The sequence below is a fragment of the Strix aluco genome, chromosome 3 (genome assembly GCF_031877795.1).
Source record: "Strix aluco isolate bStrAlu1 chromosome 3, bStrAlu1.hap1, whole genome shotgun sequence".
Classification (NCBI taxonomy): domain Eukaryota; kingdom Metazoa; phylum Chordata; class Aves; order Strigiformes; family Strigidae; genus Strix; species Strix aluco.
This window is the reverse complement of record NC_133933.1, coordinates 49,598,430-49,620,550: the sequence shown is the minus strand read 5'-3', so window position 1 is coordinate 49,620,550 and position 22,121 is coordinate 49,598,430. Positions and strand designations below refer to the sequence as shown.

The 22,121-nt window shown below is 41.2% G+C and overlaps 1 protein-coding gene across 1 annotated transcript in view; it reads left to right on the top strand.

Moving 5' to 3' along the window:
* The window catches only part of DISC1 (DISC1 scaffold protein), a 208,152-nt gene extending 193,198 nt beyond the window's left edge, over window positions 1-14,954 (top strand). The window contains exons 13-14 of the mRNA XM_074818475.1: window positions 3,988-4,098; window positions 12,156-14,954. Coding sequence (XP_074674576.1) covers window positions 3,988-4,098; window positions 12,156-12,311 — 267 coding nt within the window. The 3' untranslated portion in view covers window positions 12,312-14,954. The remainder of the gene's footprint in view (window positions 1-3,987; window positions 4,099-12,155) is intronic.
* The last annotated feature ends 7,167 nt before the right edge of the window (window positions 14,955-22,121 follow it).

Sequence of the window (22,121 nt, the reverse complement as noted above, 5' to 3'; positions counted from 1 at the left end):
GCGAGTTAAAAACGATAGTGTCTCATTTCTAAGCATTTGTACGAGACCAATACATGATAAAATCCTTGTCTGCATTTGTAGCAGAGTAGAAGCTACTAGCCAAAGCTTAGAACCCCGAAATACAGGTTAGTACTGATGCAAAGCACTGTGAGATACCTTCGCTGCAGAATGAGTATTCACCTAAGTGCTAGGGTCTTGGGGGCTTGTTTGCTGGGTTCCTTCCTTCCATCCTTCCTGGGACCTTTCTTTACTTGGCTGTAAAGTTTTATTTTAAAAGGGAAAAGAATATGTCAAACGTGAAATCAGATTATGTAGCAGTACACCAGTAAGTGTAGTCATCCAGCTGCATCGCTACTGTGGATTTCAGGCTATAGTTATATTTTATCTCAGGTTTTCAGGATCTGTGCTAAGCCACACTTGCAACTTGGAGCATGTTTCGCCAATCAGGTATCTAAAGCTTGTCTCCAGTATCTTTCAACCCATCTGAAGTTCAGTAAGGGGGTAGGTCTAAAAGGCCCGTTTTACCCTGTACATTCACTGACATAGTGAATAGGGAAAAATTTTCCCCTGTGAATCTTCACAGCAGGGCTAGACAAATCCAGGCACTCTGCTTATCATTTAGATTAGCTGCCCAGTGAACTCCTTGTATATGCATATATGAGACAGGAAATGTGAGGGCAGTTTTAAAGTGGAGGAAATGGATCTTCTCTTACAGCAACTGATATTAGTGCTGACTGACCGATTATCTGGATAAACATTCCTGTCATCAACAGTACCCTAAAAAAGAAAGGGTATACCCTACTGTAATGCGTATCTTTATAATGCTTTTTATATTTAAATATATTTAATGGCATAGGTATTTGGGAGTGTACTGTAACATGTACTTTTTTTTATTTGCTGTCTGTAGTAACTGATGATTTCAAATCAGGACTAGAAGTGTTATCCTTTTTGACACATGAACGTGATCCAAAATTTCATATAGTAATAGTTCTTGATAAAAGCAGTGACTGGATCAAACTAAAGTATTCAATATCTTGATGTTATAAGAGCAAGAATCTGCTTTTTATGTGTCACTATAAGATACCAGTCCTTCAGGATCTGTACAGGGCTAATTCATTTTATTGAAATACACAGTCTGTAGAAAGAGTCTGGTTTGAAAATTTCACTTGTTTTTTGTCTGTCAGAGCAATGCTTAGGGGTTTGTATATGAATTAAAAGCTGTTCTTCCTAAATTAACTGTTCAATGATTGTATAGCACTGAGTGGTTTTTGTCTTGTTTTTCTTGTGTTTGAGGCAATAGTTATGTGAACACCTGATTTTCTTATGTGTAATTAGCTGTTAAAAGAAAAATCAGTTTTCAGAGGTGGAGCTTTCTCTAGATGGTCTCAATTTTAGATGTGCTTTCAGAGTACTAGGTTTTTGCAATTTACTGACTCTTCTAGCCTGAGACCTAAGTTCTGTTAGACAACTATCATCTGTTCTTGTATGCGTGTCACAGAATGATTCCCTAAAAGCTTTCTATTGATATAAATTGCCTGGGTTATCCCACTCCCTAACAGCATATGGAGTCCTGCTGGTGTACAGAATAATGATTTAGCAGCTGGATGGAAGACTTGTTCCTCATCTTCTGTCCCTGCTCTTGAGAAGAGGACATTCCTAGTTGCCATAGGGAGAATGTGTACCTTCTCCCGTTTTCATTTTAAAAACAATGGGTCATTTTTACATCTATAAATTCTCTGGAGTGTTGCTGTAGATTCTGATGTTTGGTTACGACTCTGAAGATGGCTGCTCAGGTCTCCTGCACAGAGCCAGGGACTCAGCCAGCTGGTTCTCACGTGGTGCTTCTCTGTGTCTGTGGTGGTTTGACCTTGGCTAAATGCCAGGTACTCACCAAGTCGCTCTATCACTCCCCCCCCCCTTTCCCCTTTTTTTTCTCAACAGGGCAAAGAGGGGAAAGAAAACAAGATAGGAAAAAAAAACAACCCTTGTGGGTAAAACAAAAGCAGTTTTAATATATGCAAAGTGAAGCAAAGGTCTGCGCGCAGAAGCAAAAAAAAGAAAATGGATTTATTCTCTACTTCCCATGAACAGGCGATGTCGGGCCTTCTCAGGAAGCAGGGCTCCGATACGCGTAGTGGTTGTCTCGGAGGACCAAGGGTGACCCCACCCCCTTCCTCCTTTCTCCCAGCTTTATACTGAGCAGACGTCATATGGTCTGGAATATCCCTTTGGTCAGTTCGGGTCAGCTGTCCTGGTTGTGTCCCCTCCCAAGATCTTGCCCACCCCGTCCCACTGTGGGGGGGAAATGTCAGAAAGAGCCTTGGTGCTGTGTAAGCACTACTCAGCAGTAGCCACAACACCAGTGTGCTATCAACACCCTGCCAGCTCCCAACATAAAACACAGCCCATGAGGGCTGCTATAGGGGAAAACCAATTTCGGCTCAGCCAGCCCCAGTACAGTGTCTAAGCTGCGGGTGTTTGCAACATAACCTCTCAACACCAGCTCGCTCGTCCAGGATTCGAGCTGCAGCTGGTCGCATACCCGTGCGATCTGCTGGATAGCCATGTCTGGCAGAAGACAAAGGAAAGCAGAAAGGTCAAAGCTCTGTGCTGTAGCAGAGGATGTGCCAGCAAGCAGAGCTCTTCTGACATTTGACTCTGTGTATGCACTGTGTCACATATAGTGTAAGGATAGCACAGAACTGAGGTCTGGCAAATGTGTTAACCAAAAATCAGATTGTTTCACAGTGGGCAGTATTCCAACAAGTGTTAGCATGATTTCTTTGGAAGGCCTTTGATTGAAGGCTTGATTTCTCTTAAACAACTGCTGATGGCTGCTCTTGTAACAACAGATCAGTGCAAAGGACTCCAAGTACTTTTTTAAAGGAGAAAAACTTTCTGATGATTGTATATGGCCACATGTGCATCTGGCTTTATGGACGAGTGCATAGACTAGGTCTAGAGAAAATCTAGTTTTCTGGATTCCAGCTGATAAATGACTCCAGTTTTTTCAACACGGCTTGAGCGGAACTTCACCTTGGCACCATAGTATTTTCCTTACAGATAACCCCTGTCATTCACTGTAGACAGCACTATGATGCCTTGGGAGGGAGAGGAGAGGCTTGTCTCAGTGCTGCACAAATTGGTTGATTTTTTTTTTTTTCTCCTCCCTCCCTCTCTTGTATTCACTGATTATTTGGGTTGTTTCTCAAAGAAGTACTCAATATAAATTGTAAAAGATATAAATTACCGTTGTGCAGTATATCTGAAAACAGACAAACTTACGGGAAGGGTTTGCAACTGCTTTAGAATACTCAGTTTAAAATAGAAAAAGTGTTTTTCTGTGTAAGTAAGTCCTAAATAGAAAAGCATTATTTTTGAGAATTTAATCTTGTTTCATGATAACACAGTAAAAAAGTGTAGTTTCATTTTGTAATCTCCAAGACTTTGATGCATTTTCTCTAATCAGTTGAGAAAAGTACCTAAGTATTCTAGCCAGATTTCTCCTCAAAAAAGTATATTTTATGTTTATAGGAGATACCAAAAGTGATGCTGCTTGGAATTTTTAAATGGCCTAAGAGTGTAAATCATAGTTACATGAACAACTTACAGTTTAGGAATGTCAATGGTGTAGTCAGCGTGAGATTTCCCTCCCCTGCTGTAGTGAGACAACGGTGAAGAGGGAGAGCAGTTCAGTCTTCACACCCCTTTAATCCTCTGCTGAAAGTGAGATCATGACTTTTTTCTGCTGGGAAATAGACTAAGACCACAAACTCATTCCATTTCATATAAATCACCAATTTATTATATAGTAACAACTTTTTGTCTCTCTCTAATGGGAATTTGTTTTCAGGCAATGTCTTAGCACAGCAAAGTATCATATCCCCTTATTAATATTTTATTTTCCCCTTAATTTGATGCAAATTTGATGTAGAAAAGTGCATTCAGCAGCAAACATGCTTTCTTTTCTTTTTCAACTTCCTGTAGGAGTTCTTCATATTTTCTGCAGAGTTGGGAGAAAAATGTGAAGCAATAAGTGAGAAATTGGTGCATCTGGAAGATCAATTGCAAACTTCCGCCTGCAGAGTTGATGAAGGAGTTATTCATATCCTTTTTGATATAGCTATAGTTATGTATCAATCTATGTAAGTATATATGTGAAATACTTGCCTTTCAGATTCATATGGAACTAGTTCTTAATGCAGATTAAATACATTAAGAAGGGAAGAATTGATTGTCTTGATGAAATGGGCGTTTTTGTTGTAACAAGTTTTCCTACAGTGCATTTTCACTGTGGTCTGGTCCAGCTTTAACTGATTTATACAGAAGTTAGTTCTTTGTAAATTGAGATTAGGCACTGAAAAGCCTTTGTTCTACTGTTAAAATCCTTTTGTTTGTAATGCTCATCTAAGTAAATATCCAGTGCACCAAAAAGCTGCATGGATACAAGCATCCATGCACCTGCATTTCCCAACATGATTTAGCTAAATTGAATGCTACATTATTGACTCAGACCGTGTATATTGTCACATGTAGTTTGGGTTTTTTTTCCTTTTAAAAAAATGGCCACCAGATGCATCATGTGGCATCCTATGCAATTTAATCTGCCTCTAAAACTCCAGTGCAAGTAACCAGATGAGATGATGTCTTATAAAGCACCCTTATCTCTTTCTGTTCTTCATCTGTCATTTAGTGTCTGATTGAAGATTGCTTAACTTTTATGAGGCATTCATTGGGCCTACATCTGTAGACATTTTTCAGAATTTAAGAGCACAGAATATTGTTTCATTTGTAACTTTAATAGAAAAACTTATCATAAAAGACATTTTGTTCTTCTAAGAAAGGGAAAAGAGAACAAGAACCAGTGAGGCTAAAGAAGTTAGAGTACTTGGTTAGGTTTTAGCGGAGAAGAGGTGTCAGGCAATGGGCTAATGAAGAAAGATTAATAAATTCAGGTTGGAGAGATTAGCAGAGGAGCCCTTACAGACACCTGAAAGTGAGTTCAGGTGATGATGGTGCTAGGAAGGATTCAGTTCCTCCTAAGCTGAGCTAGGCAGTCCTGCAGGAGAGGGTTTAGAGAAAGGATAATAAATGGAGTGGAAATACCACTGTGTTTTAGGTAATGAGGCATCTATTGCCAGCTCATGGCAAAATTCCTATTATAGAAACTTTGATTTCTTTAAAGGTATCGGAATGATAAATTTTAAAGGGGGATGGGGGGGAAAAGTGCTAGAGGGGAGTGCATCAGAGGGGAGAAATCCAGTCACTAATTTGTTACTACTTCAAATCTTTCTTTTCTAAGCATTTTGATGTACAGAATGATTACTTTCTTGTATTTACCACAGGGCAGTTTGCAATATTCTTTTAATTACATTTACAGCATGTGTGCTTAGTTGCAGTTTTGTTGCAGTTGTGATTCCCCAATGCTGTTTGTGATCATTCTTTTCAGAGTGATATGGATGTGTGTGTCTTGTGTGTGTGTGCAGAGCATCTAATTCCTTCCTCTCTTACATATATGTGCTCTGAAATGAGCTTTTCTCATTGACCCTAATAGAAGAACATTGAGGGTTGAAGTTACGGGTTCTTTCCAGTGGATTTAAGTTCATATTCAAACCAGTCAGGTCTGATCATAGTTATAGTTTACTAGGTAAGGGAAAACAAGCTGAAAATTTGGTTTTTTGATTCCTGAAGAAAATACACTACAAGTATGTAAAATAGTAGTATTTGTATTTTCTATGTAGCTGTTGAAACTGCAAGAATGGTTGAAAAAATAAAATCTAATCATTGAAAGTTTGTGAAGAGTTGTAGATAGTCTCATTCTAAACCACAGTTGTCTGATACAGATCTATCCTCTTATCAGTGAAATTCAGCTCATGTTATCTAAATACAGAAATGCACACTGTGTGATATCCTGGTCCTAGCAAGACCATCAGTCACAAAATAAGAAACCATGTTTAAAACATAGGGACATACAGAGAAGCAGTTCAGCAATTCAGCTACCCCTCATTAACATTCAGTTGCTATTTCAGAGGTAGTCCAGATCAATGTGCATAAAATGTTACCATCTGCTACATGTAATCGCTGTGCTATACTTCCAAAAGGAATGAGAAAAATAGCTACCACAGTGCTGCAGACCTGTAGATTGTTTTTTTAAATAAAAACTGCTCAGTGCCTATAAAATAAACTTTTACTCATTGGTAACTTGCCTATATTGCAGGAATGAGCACTGGAATTGGTATCAATAATTAGCCTTAGTAGAAGAATTTATGATTAGTAGATGGATATATTGTTTGCATGGTAGTTTATTTGGCTTTAAATAAAACAGTTTATCCCAAATATTAGACAATTATGCAGTCTTCATTAAAAATCTATAGAACTCCGAAAGCAGGAGCTTAAAGATCTGGAACTGTAATGAAAGCAGGATAAATTTTTCAAATTCTTGTTTGCTGGTTATTTTTTGCCCTTCTCCTTATCCCCCAGAAAACTGCCTTACACATGAATGCTATAAACTGTATTAGGTCAAAAATCTAACTGGGGGCTGCACAGATGTAAATTAGTCCTGTCGTCTGATTATTAAAAGATTTTTAAAGACTCCACTGAGAAAAATAAATTCATGATGCTCTCGAGCCATTTGCCAGTGTTGTATGTCATAGCTTTGATTAATAATTAAGTTTGTATTAGGAGAAAAATCCCAGATGTCATTGTTTTTCATTTTACGTTTTGATGGCATAGCACACTTAAATCAACCATGCTGCTTGTCATAATTGCCAGCACGACCTGAACAAATGAGAAATCCAGTGATACTTCTTGGTCCTGAGCATAGCCACAGACCCACTTGGGATTCTTATTTATTACTGAAGTGTTTCACAGCAAATATTAAACTGTACTTTCGTGTAAAAAGCATCAAACAGTGGAGAGGGGGGAGGAAGAGCTCCTCTGTAGCACTATGACACATTTGCTAAAATCTATGTAGTATAACCAAATAAACCCACAAAACATTCAATTATGGTTAATCATTGGCGAGTGTATGAAAACAGTCCACATCATTAATTGGAAAAACCAAAGGACAGGAGATGACTCATTCTGGTGTCTACAGAGCTGATGAGAGGTGTTACTTCCCTGACAGTTAAAGGCCTGGGATTCCCAGTAAAATTAAATGGAGCCTATATTGCAATTTCACAGTCATTTTTATTCTTAATTAGCAGTTACATTTTGATAGACAATTTGAATGCTTGTAATAGTTCATCCTAGTAAAATGCTTTTGTTGGAAGAAAACCTGGCTGGGACTATTATTATAAAAGCAATTTCCATTCCTTGCCCTAAAATGGGCATTTTAAACAGTTATTTTGACAATAGAATTTTGTGCCTAAAATGTTCATTAGGCACTGCAGGTTGCTTTGCTAACCCTTCATCCATATCATATGGCAGGCTCATGTACAAGCCTTCCTTTACACCAGGGTAGGTTTTCGACAGAATCAGGAATGTAGAATTTAGCAGCTCTGACTGTACCTCACTGAGGAATCTCACCCTGGGTGAACTTGTAAGAAATTTTGGGATCCCACAAGAGTGAGAGGTGGCAATGGTGCCCTTTTTGATTTTATTTTGAACGACAGGAGGGTGAGCCCTTCCCAGTGTGCATCACATTGAGAGAACATGGTTCCATTTGTATTGTTCGTGCCATGATAGAGGTGGGTCAGTGTATTTCCTCCCATGTGCTGCAGCTTCTTTGTCTTCCATTTTCTGCTGGAACAAGTGATTTGGAGACAGCTGATATCCAGACCACTGAAGTGATCCATTTTTCAAAATGTTGCAATCATTCTGTTGGGATTTTTTTTTGTTTAGTCATTTTTTGGGGGAGTATTTTGGTTTTTACATGGGAGGGGTATCAGGCTAGTTTGTAGAAACACATTCATGGATGTGAAGGACGGAGACAGTAATGGAGGGGAGACATGGGAAATTTCTAATCTGCTTTCACTACCACAAGCATTTCTGTATTTTGTAAGAAGGAAGTGATGGACTTCCAAAGGCTGTTTTGCTCTCTTGCTGTGAGACCACACAGGGCTCATATAGGAGCAGTAGGGACTTTGTCAGTGTCTTTCTTTCACTCCAGAGTGTACTTTAAGAGGACAAAACCCAGGTTATTCTAAATAAACACTGAATTGTCTTGCCTCTTTGCTGGTCCTTTGGCACATGGCACACACAATCACAGAATCATTTTGTTGGAAGTGACCTCTTGAGATCATCTGGTCCAACCACCTGCTTGAGCAGGGTCACCTAGAGCAGGCTGTCCAGGATCATGTCCAGTCAGGTTTTGAAAATCTCCAAGGATGGAGACTCCACAACCCTGTCTGTGTAACATGTTCGAGTGTTTGATCACTGTCACAGTAAAAAAAAAAAAAAAGTTCTTGTATTCAGATTTGATTTCCTACTTTGGAATTTTTGCCTGTGGCTTCTTGTTCTGTCAGTGGACACTAGTGAAAAGATTCTGGCTCCCTCTTTTTCATTCCCACCCTTCAGCTGTTTATACACATTGGTAAGATCCCCCTGTGCCTTCTCTTCTCCAGGTTGAACAGTCCCAGCTCTCTCAGCATCTCCTCATACAATGGATGTTCCAGTCCATTAAACCATCCCTGTGCTGGACTTGCTCCAGAAAGTCTGTATCTTTCTTGTGCTGTGGAGCCCACAACTGGACCCTGCACTCCCCATGGGACCTCACCAGTGCTGAGTAGAGTAGGAGGATCAGCTCCCTCCACATGCTGGCAATGCTTTTCTTAATCCAGTCCAGGAGGCTGTTGGCCACCTTTGCCCCAGGACACACTGCTGGCTCACGTTCAGCTTGCTGTCCACCATGACCTGAAGGTCCTTTTCTGCAGAGCTACTTTCCAGCTGACTGCCCCTGCCCCATGCGTACTGGTGCCTGGGGTTAGGTGAGACACATGCGGTTATGTAGTGGGATGTCTAGCTGAGCTGCTGTCTCCAGCCACTGTAATGTTCAGCTGTTAGAAACAAGCAGAGTAGTTAACCAGGTAAAAGAAATCCAAACCTTTCTGATTATTTCTGTTCTTCAAGACTTAATTTCCTCTTCAGATCTCCAAAATCCCATAGGCCCTTACCTCAGCTCTGTGGTAGTCCTTGACTCTCCTTCCAAGGCCTTCTGTATTACAATATACTCTTAGTTTCTAACTTTTCCTATAGGAAGGCAACTGGTTTGTAATATCTACTTTTTGTCTCCTTTCCATGAACATCTGTGCTGAGAGAACAGAAGATACATTGATGGGCCCATTTTTTCAAAAAGTTAAGTCAGTCTACAGTTATTAGATCTGCTTTTTATCTCCTTGTAAATCATGGACTCTGTCATGATGCTCCAGTTTTTTAAAGAGAGGAAGTCAAACAGGTGAAAAGCTTCAACCAAGACAACATTAGAGCTGCAGCATTGTTGCAGAACATGGATTGTGTTTGTGCAAAGCTGTTCGCAAGTACTTTAATTTACTGCATTGGAGAGATTTTGTCAGTTTTTCACAGGAAGAGAGCAGGACCAGAAAATGTTCCTAGTTGAAACTTGTTTTGGCTCCTGCCTTTGATACTGGCTCAATATTTACAGCACTGGATAGAGAATTTAAGCATAAAGGACACATTTGCCTGTGGACCCATGCAAAACTAAGTTTTTTGCATTTTTAAAATGGGTGAAGCTGTTTATCCAGACATAACCTCTGTATATAGAGAGAGATTCCATGCTCAACCTTATACCATATATTTTGCCTAGTCATAAAGGCTCATTTGACAGTTACTGGTCTACAGTTGTTGTGGTATTATTTATTAGGTTATTGAAACTTGCTGGAGGTAGTCATCTTTCTTGATGCTCCATCTTTGTCTTAACTAAGAGCTTCTTTCCCCATCTCCTTCATTTTCCTCTATCCTTCAAGATTTCTGATCCACTGGCAGCAAAACATTTTAATTTTGCTTTTTTCTCTACCTGAAAATAATTTTGTAATTTCTTGGGATATTACAAATAACAGCATGTAGTCAGAAGCTGTGCATCAGAAGTAATTAAATTTCAGAGGCTTCATAGTGTTCATAAACTGAAGAATTTCTCTTTTACCAGTTAGATTTTCAGCAGAGCATCATAATTGAATTTCAGAGTGGTGGACAGTCCAGGACTGTTTATGAGAGGATAATAATGTTTCTTACTTCAGAGGAGTTGCAAAGCATAATTATTTTGTCCTTGTACAGTGCTTTGAGATCGTAGGATCGAAGTTTTGTGTGTACTGCTATTACTTGTAATCAGAGGTAGAATCCCTTTAGATTAGTAGAGCTGTCCAGACATTAGAAGTATGCATGAGTACTCCTGGTGAATGTACTAAAGCATCATCGTAAATGTATGTAAATACACAAAGATGAAATTCTGAGGAACTGATGACAGAGTCAAAAGCAGTCAAAAGGCTTTTCAGAGGTGTAACTGTGACTGCCTGAAATAGCAGTGACTTGTATAGCTTTCCCATGGTCCTCTCCAGTTGCTGTTTTTCAAAAGTAGCAGCTCACTTTTTACAGTCACATAACCTGAGGGTGTCTTTTTTTTCTTGATATTGCATTGACATCAGGGTCTAGTAAAGCAACATTTCATAATGGATGAGCTCTGTAAAGGATAAGCCTGTCCTTGTGTGTTATCCTTCCCGTGCGTTGTATTTTTGAAATTGAGTTGTTTCAGTGTCAGCCTGTTTCATCTCCCTTGAAGTGAGTTTCTGGCGCTCTCAGAGATCATTTGACAGCCTACTGCTAGAAATGAACTTATTTCTCTATCCCTTGACCTGTTTGGGTTAGCCTTTTGGAGTCCTTGCCCTTCAGCCATACCTGTACAGGAGGCTTCAGTGTGGATGGGGTGGGCCCTAGGGCTTGTTCACATAGACTTGGTTGCTGGTTTAGAGGTTCAGCAGGTTCTGACTTGTCTCAAGCTTGCTTTGCTCTCCACATAATGTAAGCTAGGGAAGAGAAGATAAGGTTGATTGTCTCACTGAGCTACACCCAGTCCTTGCACTTGATCCAACAATGAATAGTCTCACTGACCTAAGATTATCAGCAGAAGGGCCGATGTATTGATAGTACAAACTGCTTATTCCCAGGAGAGACTAGTCATCAGAACAAAAAGCTGTACTGCCAGGAAGCCCAGATGCTTAAAAGCTTGTGCACATCTCAGCAGTTGCCACTATCTCCATGCATGCCCTACCTTCCTCTGCCAGTCTGTTCTTTGCTGCACCCCTCATTCTTGTTACCACCACCTGACACCTCCCCTGCCCTTGTGGAGCTGGGGAAAGAGGGAAGTGGACGGTCTCTTAAAAGGCTGAGCCATTAGCCATCATTTTCTTCCTGAGTGCCTTGCAGGAAACCTGAACTAGGCAACAGCAAATAAAATGTGGAAAACTCTCTTAACCAAATGAAATATTTTTACTGAATTATTAGATGCTTTTCAGGGGGCCTTTTTCCTTTTAATGCATGACAGCATGACCTTGTTACTGCTAATCTCTTTGCTTTTCAACTTGTTCAAAGTATTCACTGTGGAGCCTCATATAGCTTTATATGTGTGTTTTCTGTGCTATAATTATACTGATAATTCAGCTAAGATTAAAGCCTTCTGGAGGTAAGTAAGGCAGAAACACTTTCTCTGCTATAAACTAATTTTGCTACTTGCCTCAATTCCCACCCCACCTAATGCCACACAAGCTGTGGTCACTTGCCTTATGTCTCAGACTGGTCCCACTGCCCTGTTGCCTTCACCTGGGGCCTGATCCACCCAGGTCTGCATCTCTGGCTTAAAAGTCCACTCTCCATCCAGCAGGGAACTCATAGCTAGTGGTGCTGACTCCATGGTACAATTTCTTCATCTTCCTTCCCCTGAGAACAGTATCCAAGCAGTATCCCCCATCCCCTCCCTTTTTTAAAGTGCTAAATAATGCTACTTGAGAACTTCAGTTTGCCTGGATTTTTTTTGAAAGCAAGTGCGAGAAACATATTAATATTTAATCCAAACAATTTGGAAGAACTTGAAGCTACAATTAGATAGCCATGGCCATCTGTTGTGAGCAGCAGAACAAGAATTTATTTAATAACTTGGAAAGAAAAGAGGGACTGCCAATCACCTATAGATTTGTTCCTTAATAAAGCTTGCACAGTCTCTGCAGAGGGAGATCCAGGTGGTGAAGGAGACACTCCAGACCGTGCTGGTGCAACTTCAGCCAGCCAGGGAGGCAGGAGAAGAAAAGGCTGGAGACTTCCTCTGTGACAGCTGGTGTCCAGGAAAACAAGACTTGAAGGAATAATGAGCAGAAAGAGCTGGTAGGATGACATTAATTCACAAAGGGCTGCTTTTAGTAACTGAATACTGTTTTACCAAGCCTCAGGGATCTCTTCTCTCCCTGCATAACTAATAACTAAATCAATTACGGAGAAACAGAGCCTGGAGGTCTATCATCAGAAGTATTCTACACTGCCTTACATGTTTTGGCACAGATTGGGAAACAGCTTTCCGAGCAGAGCAGCCCCTGTAAATGTGTGGATTACAAATTGATACATTTCAAGTGAGTCTGCAAAGTTGCCTTTAATGTCAGTGAAATGTTCTCTTGAAGACTTGTAAACAGTATCTGTCTTCCTTACTCATGGATTTTTTTTCCCTGATTTAAAAATGTAGTGTTAAAGCTGGAACATCTAGTATTTCTTGAAAAATAGCTGTAAGAATAATAACTTTTTTTCCTTTGGCTTTAACAACTTTCTTACACTGAATGTATTTTCACATTCCTGCCAATAATTAAATCAATAGGATGAAATTCAAGCTAACCACGTTCTTTCAACTGAAATTTGGACCTCATTTACTCTGTGGTATTGAGTATAGTGGAGGTAACTAACAGCAGCCCCTATAGCAGTAGTTTAACTTGCTTCATTTAGGTACTAATATAAACAGGCTTTAGTATTACAGGGGTTGTAAAGCACAAGAAAAACCTATGTTGGTGATTTATGTTCCTTATATTTAAATATTGTATGAACAATAAGTCATTTAAGTCTCCTTGTAAAGTTTATTACTACTATTATATTACTTTGATCTTCCTTATAAACTTTGGAAGGAATGCAAGATTTTTTTGCAATAGACACGTATGTGTATATATACATACTTACACATGTATTTTTATAGGAAATAAAAGCAGTGCTCGACTGAAGCCAACTAATATAAATGACCTATATTTAGATCATTGTTCAAAACAGTTAATGCCTTTAGGAATTCATCATGTGTGCTTTCTTGGATACCAATATCTCTCTGATGTCACAAAAAATTCTTCTTCTGCCATTTGTTGCAGAGGGACAATTTTTTTTTTTAAATCTGATTTTTTTTTTTTTAAACCCAATAGATGAAGAAAACATCTTGCAACTCAGTACTGTACTTTTTTATGCTATTTTTGTGACTTTTTAGAATGACTTTTCTTCTACTTCAATCACTCATTTTATTGCCACATTGTGCAGGTTTTTGCAAATTTTGAAGGTCATTGGACTGCTAGCCCACTAAGATTGTGTTCCTTTTCTTTGTGTGTTTTAATACTAGTTGAAACTTCTACCTCAATGTTAAATGCATAAGGAGGGAGGAAAAAGAAGTGCCAGGCAGCTGAGACATATAGCAGAATTATAATTGCATCCAGGAATATACAGTTGTCAAATCAGGGGAGCAGAGCTCAGGTGGTTTCTGTAGTCATCAGATCCTCAGGGTGGAATTACAACCCTGTAATTCAGAACATGGTTGACTTTTCTCACTGTGTAATATATGGGCCAGCATCTGTGTTGTGGTAAAGACTCTTGGCTCTTCACCTCACACGGACTCTGCTACTCTGTTCCCATCCCCAGTCTCAAATGGAGATCTCTTGCTGCTCTGCTGCTGCTGCTGTTTGACAAGTTTCTTTCTCCAGGTTTTTCTGGACAGTCCCTGTTCAATACCTACCTCTCCATAGTAGATTTAGCACTTTCTGAAACTCCCCTGGACAGATGAGCAAGGCATCTTTCTCCAGCTCAAGGCAACCTGACAAGCACAGGAAGCAGCCTGTGGCACCCTGACATTCAGCCCACGCACAGGACTTGCTCCCCTGGGACACCCTGGCTGGGTATGGTAGCCTGGCTGTCAGAAAGCACTCATGGAAACCCACATGGATTCAGGTAAACAGAAAAGAAAGCACACTGACAAGATAGATCTCTTAATCTATTTCCTGAAGACCTGTAGAAGCTCCTTGTTCATTGACACCACAGAGAGCCTGGCTAGAGAGTTTCCAGAAATGAGCATTTACATAGGACAACAAGGACACACCCAGAGATGATGACCAGGTTGCATGACCCCCTCTCCCACACACTGAGGGGTGTGTGGAGTTTTGTCCTTTGAATAAGTAGGGCCTGCAGTGTAAATGGTTGATGGGCCCTGTAAGTGCCTTAAAGCCAGGAACAGCCACAGCTGAAGCATGAGCAGCAAGGGCTCAACAAGGATAGTGACCAACCATCACAGGGGCAGGAGAACAGCACCCTCATTCTCACTAACAAGGTTTCTTGAAGACATTCCCATTCAATTAAAAACAACCCTGTGTGGCTTTTCTGTTTCACAGCTTCAGAGCACCACTGCATTTTAATAAAAATTCAACTTATGCAACCACTCTAATAAGACACTGAACTCCTGAGAAGGGAAACTGAATCAGTCATCATTCATGTCATATTTGTATTTGTTAACGTTTATTTTATACATAATGTGGACTACTACTAATTTATTATTCCATTAACTTCACTGTTTGTTGTGGGAAGTTAGAGCCAGTACTCATTCCTTTTCTCAGACATGCTGAATAATAAGCATACTAAAAAAAAAGTATACTGTGTAATGTATCAGCTGCCTTTTTTATCTGTGGATAGAAGTCTCAAATAAAGAGAAGTATGTTTTAACTAAACCCAGTGTCTGTTTGCATTCTGTGCAGTGTACAAGATTTTAGAAATTTCGTCGGGGGGTGGGAGTGGGGGGAAAAGGAGAAATCATGTGTGTGACTATTATTGTGCTGTTGACAGAAGTGATTCCTCTGCTTGGGAAATTCTGTGATGCCTTCTAGAAACAGTCTAAAGACACATTCAAGACTAGAGTCTCACAGCAAAATGTAGCTATTTTCAGTGTGAAAGGGAGAAAAATACCCTGCAGTGAGCTATACAAACAGGTAAAACCTCTGCTTGAGTCCTGGCTTGACTCAGCCAGTCTTGCTGTGCAACCAAATCCTTCCTGCAGGCCCTCCCTCAGTTCCTCACCTATGGAGAAGGGTGGAGAGAAGGGAAGGATGACTGTGCACCAGCTACAGCAATATCTGAGGTCAAAGTCATGCTCCGACACACACCCTCATAGCCATGATGAGAAGTAGGAGAGGACCTGTGGTATCCCAAGGACCAGTTTCACACATTCTTGCTAGGACTGTCACCTCCAGGTGGACTGGTCTCCCACCACCTGCAAACATGAATCTCACCAGCATTAAGCCCCTTTCCTGCCTGGGACGTGTTTGAAGTTTGAAGAGCAAAGTTTGAAGTTTGAAAGTTTGAAGAGCACATAGAGGGGTATATAGGTTTTGTGTGAAGAAACCTTAATCACAGCAACAGAATCATAGAATCATTTAGGTTGGAAAAGATCTTTAAGATCATGAAGTCCAACCATCAACCTAACACTGCCAAGTCCACCACTAAACCGTGTCCCTAAGCACCATATCTACACATCTTTAATACCTCCAGAGATGGTGACTCCACCACTTCCCTGGGTAGCCTCTTCCAACACTTGACAGCCCTTTCAGTGAATAAATTTTTCCTAATATCCAATTTAAACATCCCCTGGTGCAACTTGAGGCAATTTCCTCTCATCCTATCACTTATTGCTTGGGAAAAGAGACTGACACCCACCTCTCTACAACCTCCTTTCAGATAGTTGTAGAGCATAATAAGGTCTCCCCTCAGCCTCCTTTTCTCTAGGCTAAACCACCCCACTTCCCTCAGCTGCTACTCATATGACTTGTGCTCTAGAACCTTCACTAGATTCCTTGCTCTTCCAAAGTACATGCAATGGACTGCTTGAGAAGAGCTACAAGATGAGGAGTCAGCTCATTTTGAGCAGTTTATTGCATGTGCTTTTGAGAAGTAGTTCATTGTGTTTAATACAGAGACACTCCCACTGCACAAACATATTCTCAAGGGACTAAAAAAGAAAGCAAGGAGGGGACAGCACCCCAAGGGGTATCAAACTCCAGCCTAATATTTCTTTTTGCAATCAATTAGCTAATCTGTTCTAAAGCGTGACAGCTCAGGCTTTTGCTTCTCCTATCATTACTTGTTAAATCAAGATAAGCACATCTTTTCTAGAACACTGGAAAAGGCAGTTCAATAATGGACCTCAGATAGGCAGTAGTGCTGGAGAGACCTCCAGGGTGAGATTAGAATAATCCTCATGTATCCTCTTAGTTTGCTATCCTATTAAAAATGAGACTGGGACCAAGAGATTTTTTTAGTCTCAGAGATTAACATGCTACAGAGAAGCTCTAAAATATTATGCACATGTGGGTATTTTTCTGCACTGTTAAGGAAGATAATACAAGTTTCTGGAGAGATACTAAAAAAAAAAAATAAAAAAGAGCCTGTGAATATAGGAGATTCTTTCTGAACCTGAAAAGCAGCCAAGCCAGCAGCCACAGTAAAGCATTTCTCTCAAATTTCTAGTGAAGGCTCAAATATGAGGCCTGGGAAAAGAACATCTGGGGTTGAGTGAGTAAGGAAATGTTTGAGTTCTTCATATGCATGGCGTTCAGTCACTCCTTGTTTTCTTGTCTGGAAGAGCAGTGTCTTAGGGAAAGGGGTGTTGGGACATTGTCAAAGACACACACAAAATCAATACATCTTATAATTGCCTGCAAAGTTGAACAAATAGTTTATAATAAGCAGCCGCATGGGAATACTAAGTGGAGAAAGAGAATATTAAAATAGTCAGAGTCACAGCTAGGAGACAGATCATGATAGATCTTACTGATGAAATGGAAAATTAGAGACCTTTCCATAGTGACAAACCAATTTACAAGAAGAAAACCACCTCAAATTTATTACTTCTCTGACAATGAGACTGTAAAACACCAAAGGAAGCACCTCTGGGTTTTCTTGCCAAATAGGCTCAAGATTTTAAGTGTATCAGCTTGATTCTTTGTGGCCACTCTCAGGCTTGTCTGTAGGAGCAGCCCCAGTGCAAGACTTAGGAACAGCAGCCTGGAGCCAGGCACAGCTCTGCATGTAGGAGCTCCTCCAAGGCTGTGCTGGGAGGCAGTGTCACAGGGATCTGGCTAGAGATACCAGGGCCAACCTTTTCCATTCCTTGGGAGTTGGGAGGGGCGATAGGGATGCATTCATCTTACAATTTCTGTGCTTTTCTAAAGTTTTCTTCTATTGTTTTTGCTTTAAAGTGTATTTTCCGAAAGTTACTCATGAATCCTCCATGACCTGAAATTTAAAAGGACCAGGATTGTTTAATTTCTCCTGGTTACAGTACAGTAAGGTCAAGCAATGATACCTATTTGTTCTTAGCTACTGTCTGATGAGTTTGGATCACAGTTTACTCCTTTACTTTCAATAACATGAGTTTCTGGAGCAGCAGCTGACTGGTTGACCAGGCTATTTCCAACACTTAGATGGGCAACATTGAAAAGCAGGAACACAGCACTGCCATCCAACACACACCACTGACAAGTCTTTACAAAGCACTGCCAACTCCACTGTCCCAACAAAGTAAAAGCGGACAAGGTTTCAGGAAAAGAGGAAGAAGAATGGTTCCTGGAACAGGAAAAACTAACTTCCTTACAACAAAAGACCAGCAAAGCCTGGAACAAATAATTTAGCCAACTAAAGACCAAAAGGTGACCCTCTCATGTCTGTTAGTATTTACATGGGGAAAGATTTCCAATGCCTACTGGCTGTTTCATCTAGCAGAATCCTCTACAACAACAAGAACAAGACATTTCTAGCAGGAAGAGTAATTGACCATTGGAGCAGGAAACTATCTCAAACTTCAAGCAGAAATTGTGAAGAAAGCCCTCCTGCATCCCAGATGTAACACACTTGATTCAGAAAATAACTCAACACAGGTTCGTATAGCTTGCATGATAAATATGGCACTGAGGAATAGTCATAGTGCTTTACCTTAAATATAGGCATTTTCCTTAGTGGCTTAAAAAGAAAAGGCACAGAAAGAAGAAATGCTTTGATAAGCTGTTGTTTAGCTGCAGAGGTGGAGTTGGAGGACAGGGCAGCTGGGTCTCTGCAAGTTGGAAAAGCCTATTTACCTACTCTCTGATCTTGACCTTAGCTCAAAAGGGCAAGCGAAACCAAACGTTAAAGAAGGGCTTATTGTAAATCTTTCCTGGGATGCCAAGACTGAAGCTGTTACAAAATTCAGAGCCTGACTAGGCAGAAGCCTAGGCTTTCAAGACAAATTTCCTGCCTTCCAGGGCAGGCAGGTTAAATGGAGCTGGGGGCACGTTTCACAGTGCAGCACCAGACAGGACAGGGTGACAGACTCAGTGGCCGTGGAGCCGAGGCAGCACCGCAGCAGTTGCGCTACACTCCAGCCTTAGAGACAACGCAGCCGTTTGCAGCACTGAGCAACATCCTCTGCAAAAGAAACCCGAAGAAACCCGACCGGCACTGTAGTCATCAGGCACTGCTTGTCTTGGCTCATGGTGCTGGCATTTGATCAACCTATTGCCACTTGTTTTCATTAAATGAGAAGGAAAAGGTGAAAAGAGCACCCTGCCTCTCACAGCCATACGTGCTTTGTCATTGCTAATTTTCTATAATGAGCTGTAGCAAGTGAAGCCAGTCTCTGTCCATTAATTCTGATGGGAAACGTTTCTTCTTTGTCTTCCCATCAAGTGCCCCAAATTCATTGAGTGAATATGTGCTACAGATGTACCAAACCCCCAACTCTTCTTGAAAATTCTCCCTAGAATCATGAACAGAAGGCAGCAACACAGAGCAGCTCTTCCAGCACAGTGATACTCCCTGGTTATGACATGGGAACAGTAAGGCATCATCAGCTTTATTTCCTTCTTTCTACTGTGCATGTTTTTTATTATCCTGAATTGGAAATATACTATTGATTTGGTCTGCTTAGATGTCAATGCTTAATAATCCTATTAAAATAAAGAAGATCTTCTGTAGTGGAAAAAAATGAAGCAGTAATGTGGTCTTCTGAAAGATAAATAAATCACCAGGCCTGGTTAATGTTTCCTCTTCTGCAGCCTTAGTTCTCAGGCTTTAGAAAGTTCTTCCCAAAAAGATATATTGAGACCAGGGGGACAATCATTCAGGGATTTCTTTATTCACTTTCCCTATAAATTGGTAACAGAGCCTGCTTATCTTTTGCAACAAATATTGGTAAGCTTCAAGTTTTGCCTCTAAAACTGTTAACAACTGGACCATTTATTATGGGAGGTGGCATTTAGCTCTAGGAGTTGAATCAATAGAAGAAAATAATCTCGACTCCTGTGTACAGACAGTCCTCTACAGCAACCTAAGCAAAGTCAGCTGAAGTCATGCTCAGCAGCTCCCAGGGTGCTCATCCTTCCCTCTAGCCCATCCACTCCTAGGTGAAGGCTCAGGGAGACACGTGCTCCACATTCATCTCTTTAACACCTTAAACATATGGTTTATGCATGTCCTAAACGGTGCACAGATTTGAAAGAAAGAAACCAACTTCATACTGGAATTAGATTATTTTCCCCCAGTGCTAGTCAGCTTTTCACTTCAGCTCATCTCTTTGATCTCCCTGCACAGCATCCTGCCTCTGCATGGGCTGGCACCTCAGCTCTGAGACACAGGTGGTTGTGGCAGTCCTCATCCCTGCACTCTGCAGATGTGCCTGAGCACGCACACGCCTCCCTGCACACACACTTGGTCCAAGGGAATAAGCAGAGCCCAGATGCTTCACCCTGACTCCTTTGGATCGAAGCCTGTGGAGAGCCTGATGCTCAGGGGAGGCAGGCATAGCTGTCAGGGATTAAGGACCCCCAGAGGCCAGTTCTGAGAAAGCTGTTTCCAGCCGAGTCTCTCACACATCTGCCTCTTCAGAGGCTGAGGCCAGCCAGGCACAAAGCAGAGAGAGCCATTTGTCTCTAACCACACACCCCAAGCATCTACAAATCTCCCTATCCTGCAGAAACACTGACAAAACACCACCAGATAGGCAAGAAAGTTTAGTTCCACTGGTTGAAGTGGGAGGCAAAAGGTACATTTTGGTCAGGCAGGGGCTTGCCCTGACAGTTCCCCCAAAGGAGGAAGAGCTGCATGATCCTGTCAGCACCACGCAGACTGAGCTGAGCTTAGGCTCTCACAAGGGCTCATCAGCTGCAGTAATGTGTTCATACACCTTCTTCCCATCTTTGCAAGGGCAAAGCAAACTCACCTGCCTGGAGATACAATAAAAACAAATTCAAGAGTCAAGGATAGTCTGGTTATCCATCTGGCCCTTCCGAAGGTTGGCTGTGTGATCACAGGCTTTCTGCACCTCGCTGTACCAAGCTTGGTTAGAGTTAATGTATGGAGTCCTTACTGTGTAGCTCAGTTATTAGTTGCGAAGGGCTTTAGAGAAACAGGAGAGGGAAACCTCTCATACTTCATCAGCTACTCCAAACTATCTCAAAAATTTAGTAGTGCTGCTCAGCACTATCCTCACTAAAGTGAAATGAAAGGGCAGAGGTCCCTGTACCTCAGGGCTTTTAAGCACATCAGTGATTTTGAGGATGTAAAACAAAGTCTCTAGTATAAATTTTACCAACATCCTTACTATAAAAACATTGCATGCTGGATGGAAAGGCTGTCCATGCTGATCTTTCTAGTCAGTCCTTCTTCACTAATACTACGATGAAATTCAAGTGCCTCTGTTCCTGACAATCAGGTTTCCTGGCCAGTCTGTGGGAAGCCCTCTGCAAGGATGCACTGTGCACCTGACACAGGCTGATCACCAGGCCCTTTTTTTTGGGGTATACATCTCTTCTGACTTGGGGCACCAGTTTGATTTTGAAAATGTCTACAGTGCTTCAAGGAGGTTTGAGGTAAAAGCAAAAGCATCATGATCATCTGTAGTTAGGCAGGGATTTGTGTAACCCCTGGGTTGATGAAGAGGAATGATGCTCACTAGACATCCTCCATGAAGCACGTGGAAAAGATAGACTTTGTGTGACTACACAAGCTGCAAAATTCAGCACCTGTTAGAGCTCAAGTCTTCCTTGTGACTTGGTGACAAGATGTCAACCATATGCTCTTGTAAATCTCTCTCAGTGACACACTGAATGCAGTTTAGTTCTCACCCAGAGTGAACAAAGTTGACCAAGCAGGAGCTTCAAATACAATGTCAAATGCCAACCCCAAGCCATTGACCAAGAGGTTATGGTGCTAGCTCTCACCAAGAGGTGAAACAACTTCCCCCACGCTATGCTTGGGTAAAAGAAGGACTTGTCAAGTTTTACTACAGCTCACATAAAGGAACAACATTGCTCTGGAGCAGATCTTGATCTGGGAGGGCTCTGGATTGAGTTTGGGAGGCAGCACTCACATGGGTGAGTCCAACACGCACTTCCACTTCCCACAGCCTCAGCCACTCCCCAACAGCCTGACATTGATTTTCAGCTGCTCTTTCTACCTGCTGATGCTCTCTGGAAACCCTGCCTCCTCTTTCAGAGTTTCTCTTTGCAGATATTCAGCCTCTCTAGCAGGGGACATGGTATAAGAATTGACATCAGCTGCTGGTGAAGGGAAAACTTCATCTTCACCTCAATACACAGATTCCTACCCCACCCTCTCCCAGACTAAACGTTGAGTCTTGAACCAAAACCCACCTGCCCTCCCAGGCCTGGTAGGCAATCTGACAACTTTTAAACATAAATAAGAGGCAAAAAAAGCCCAGAAAGCAAACTGCACTGCTTAGTTGAGAATCTCTGATCTGCCAAGTGTTCCCTGCCACTTTTAATCACAAGTCAAAGTAATCCTTTAAGAGGTTTTGCTGGAGGGAATGTTACAGAGTGCAGGATCATGTAGAGTTCTCCAAGAAGAGT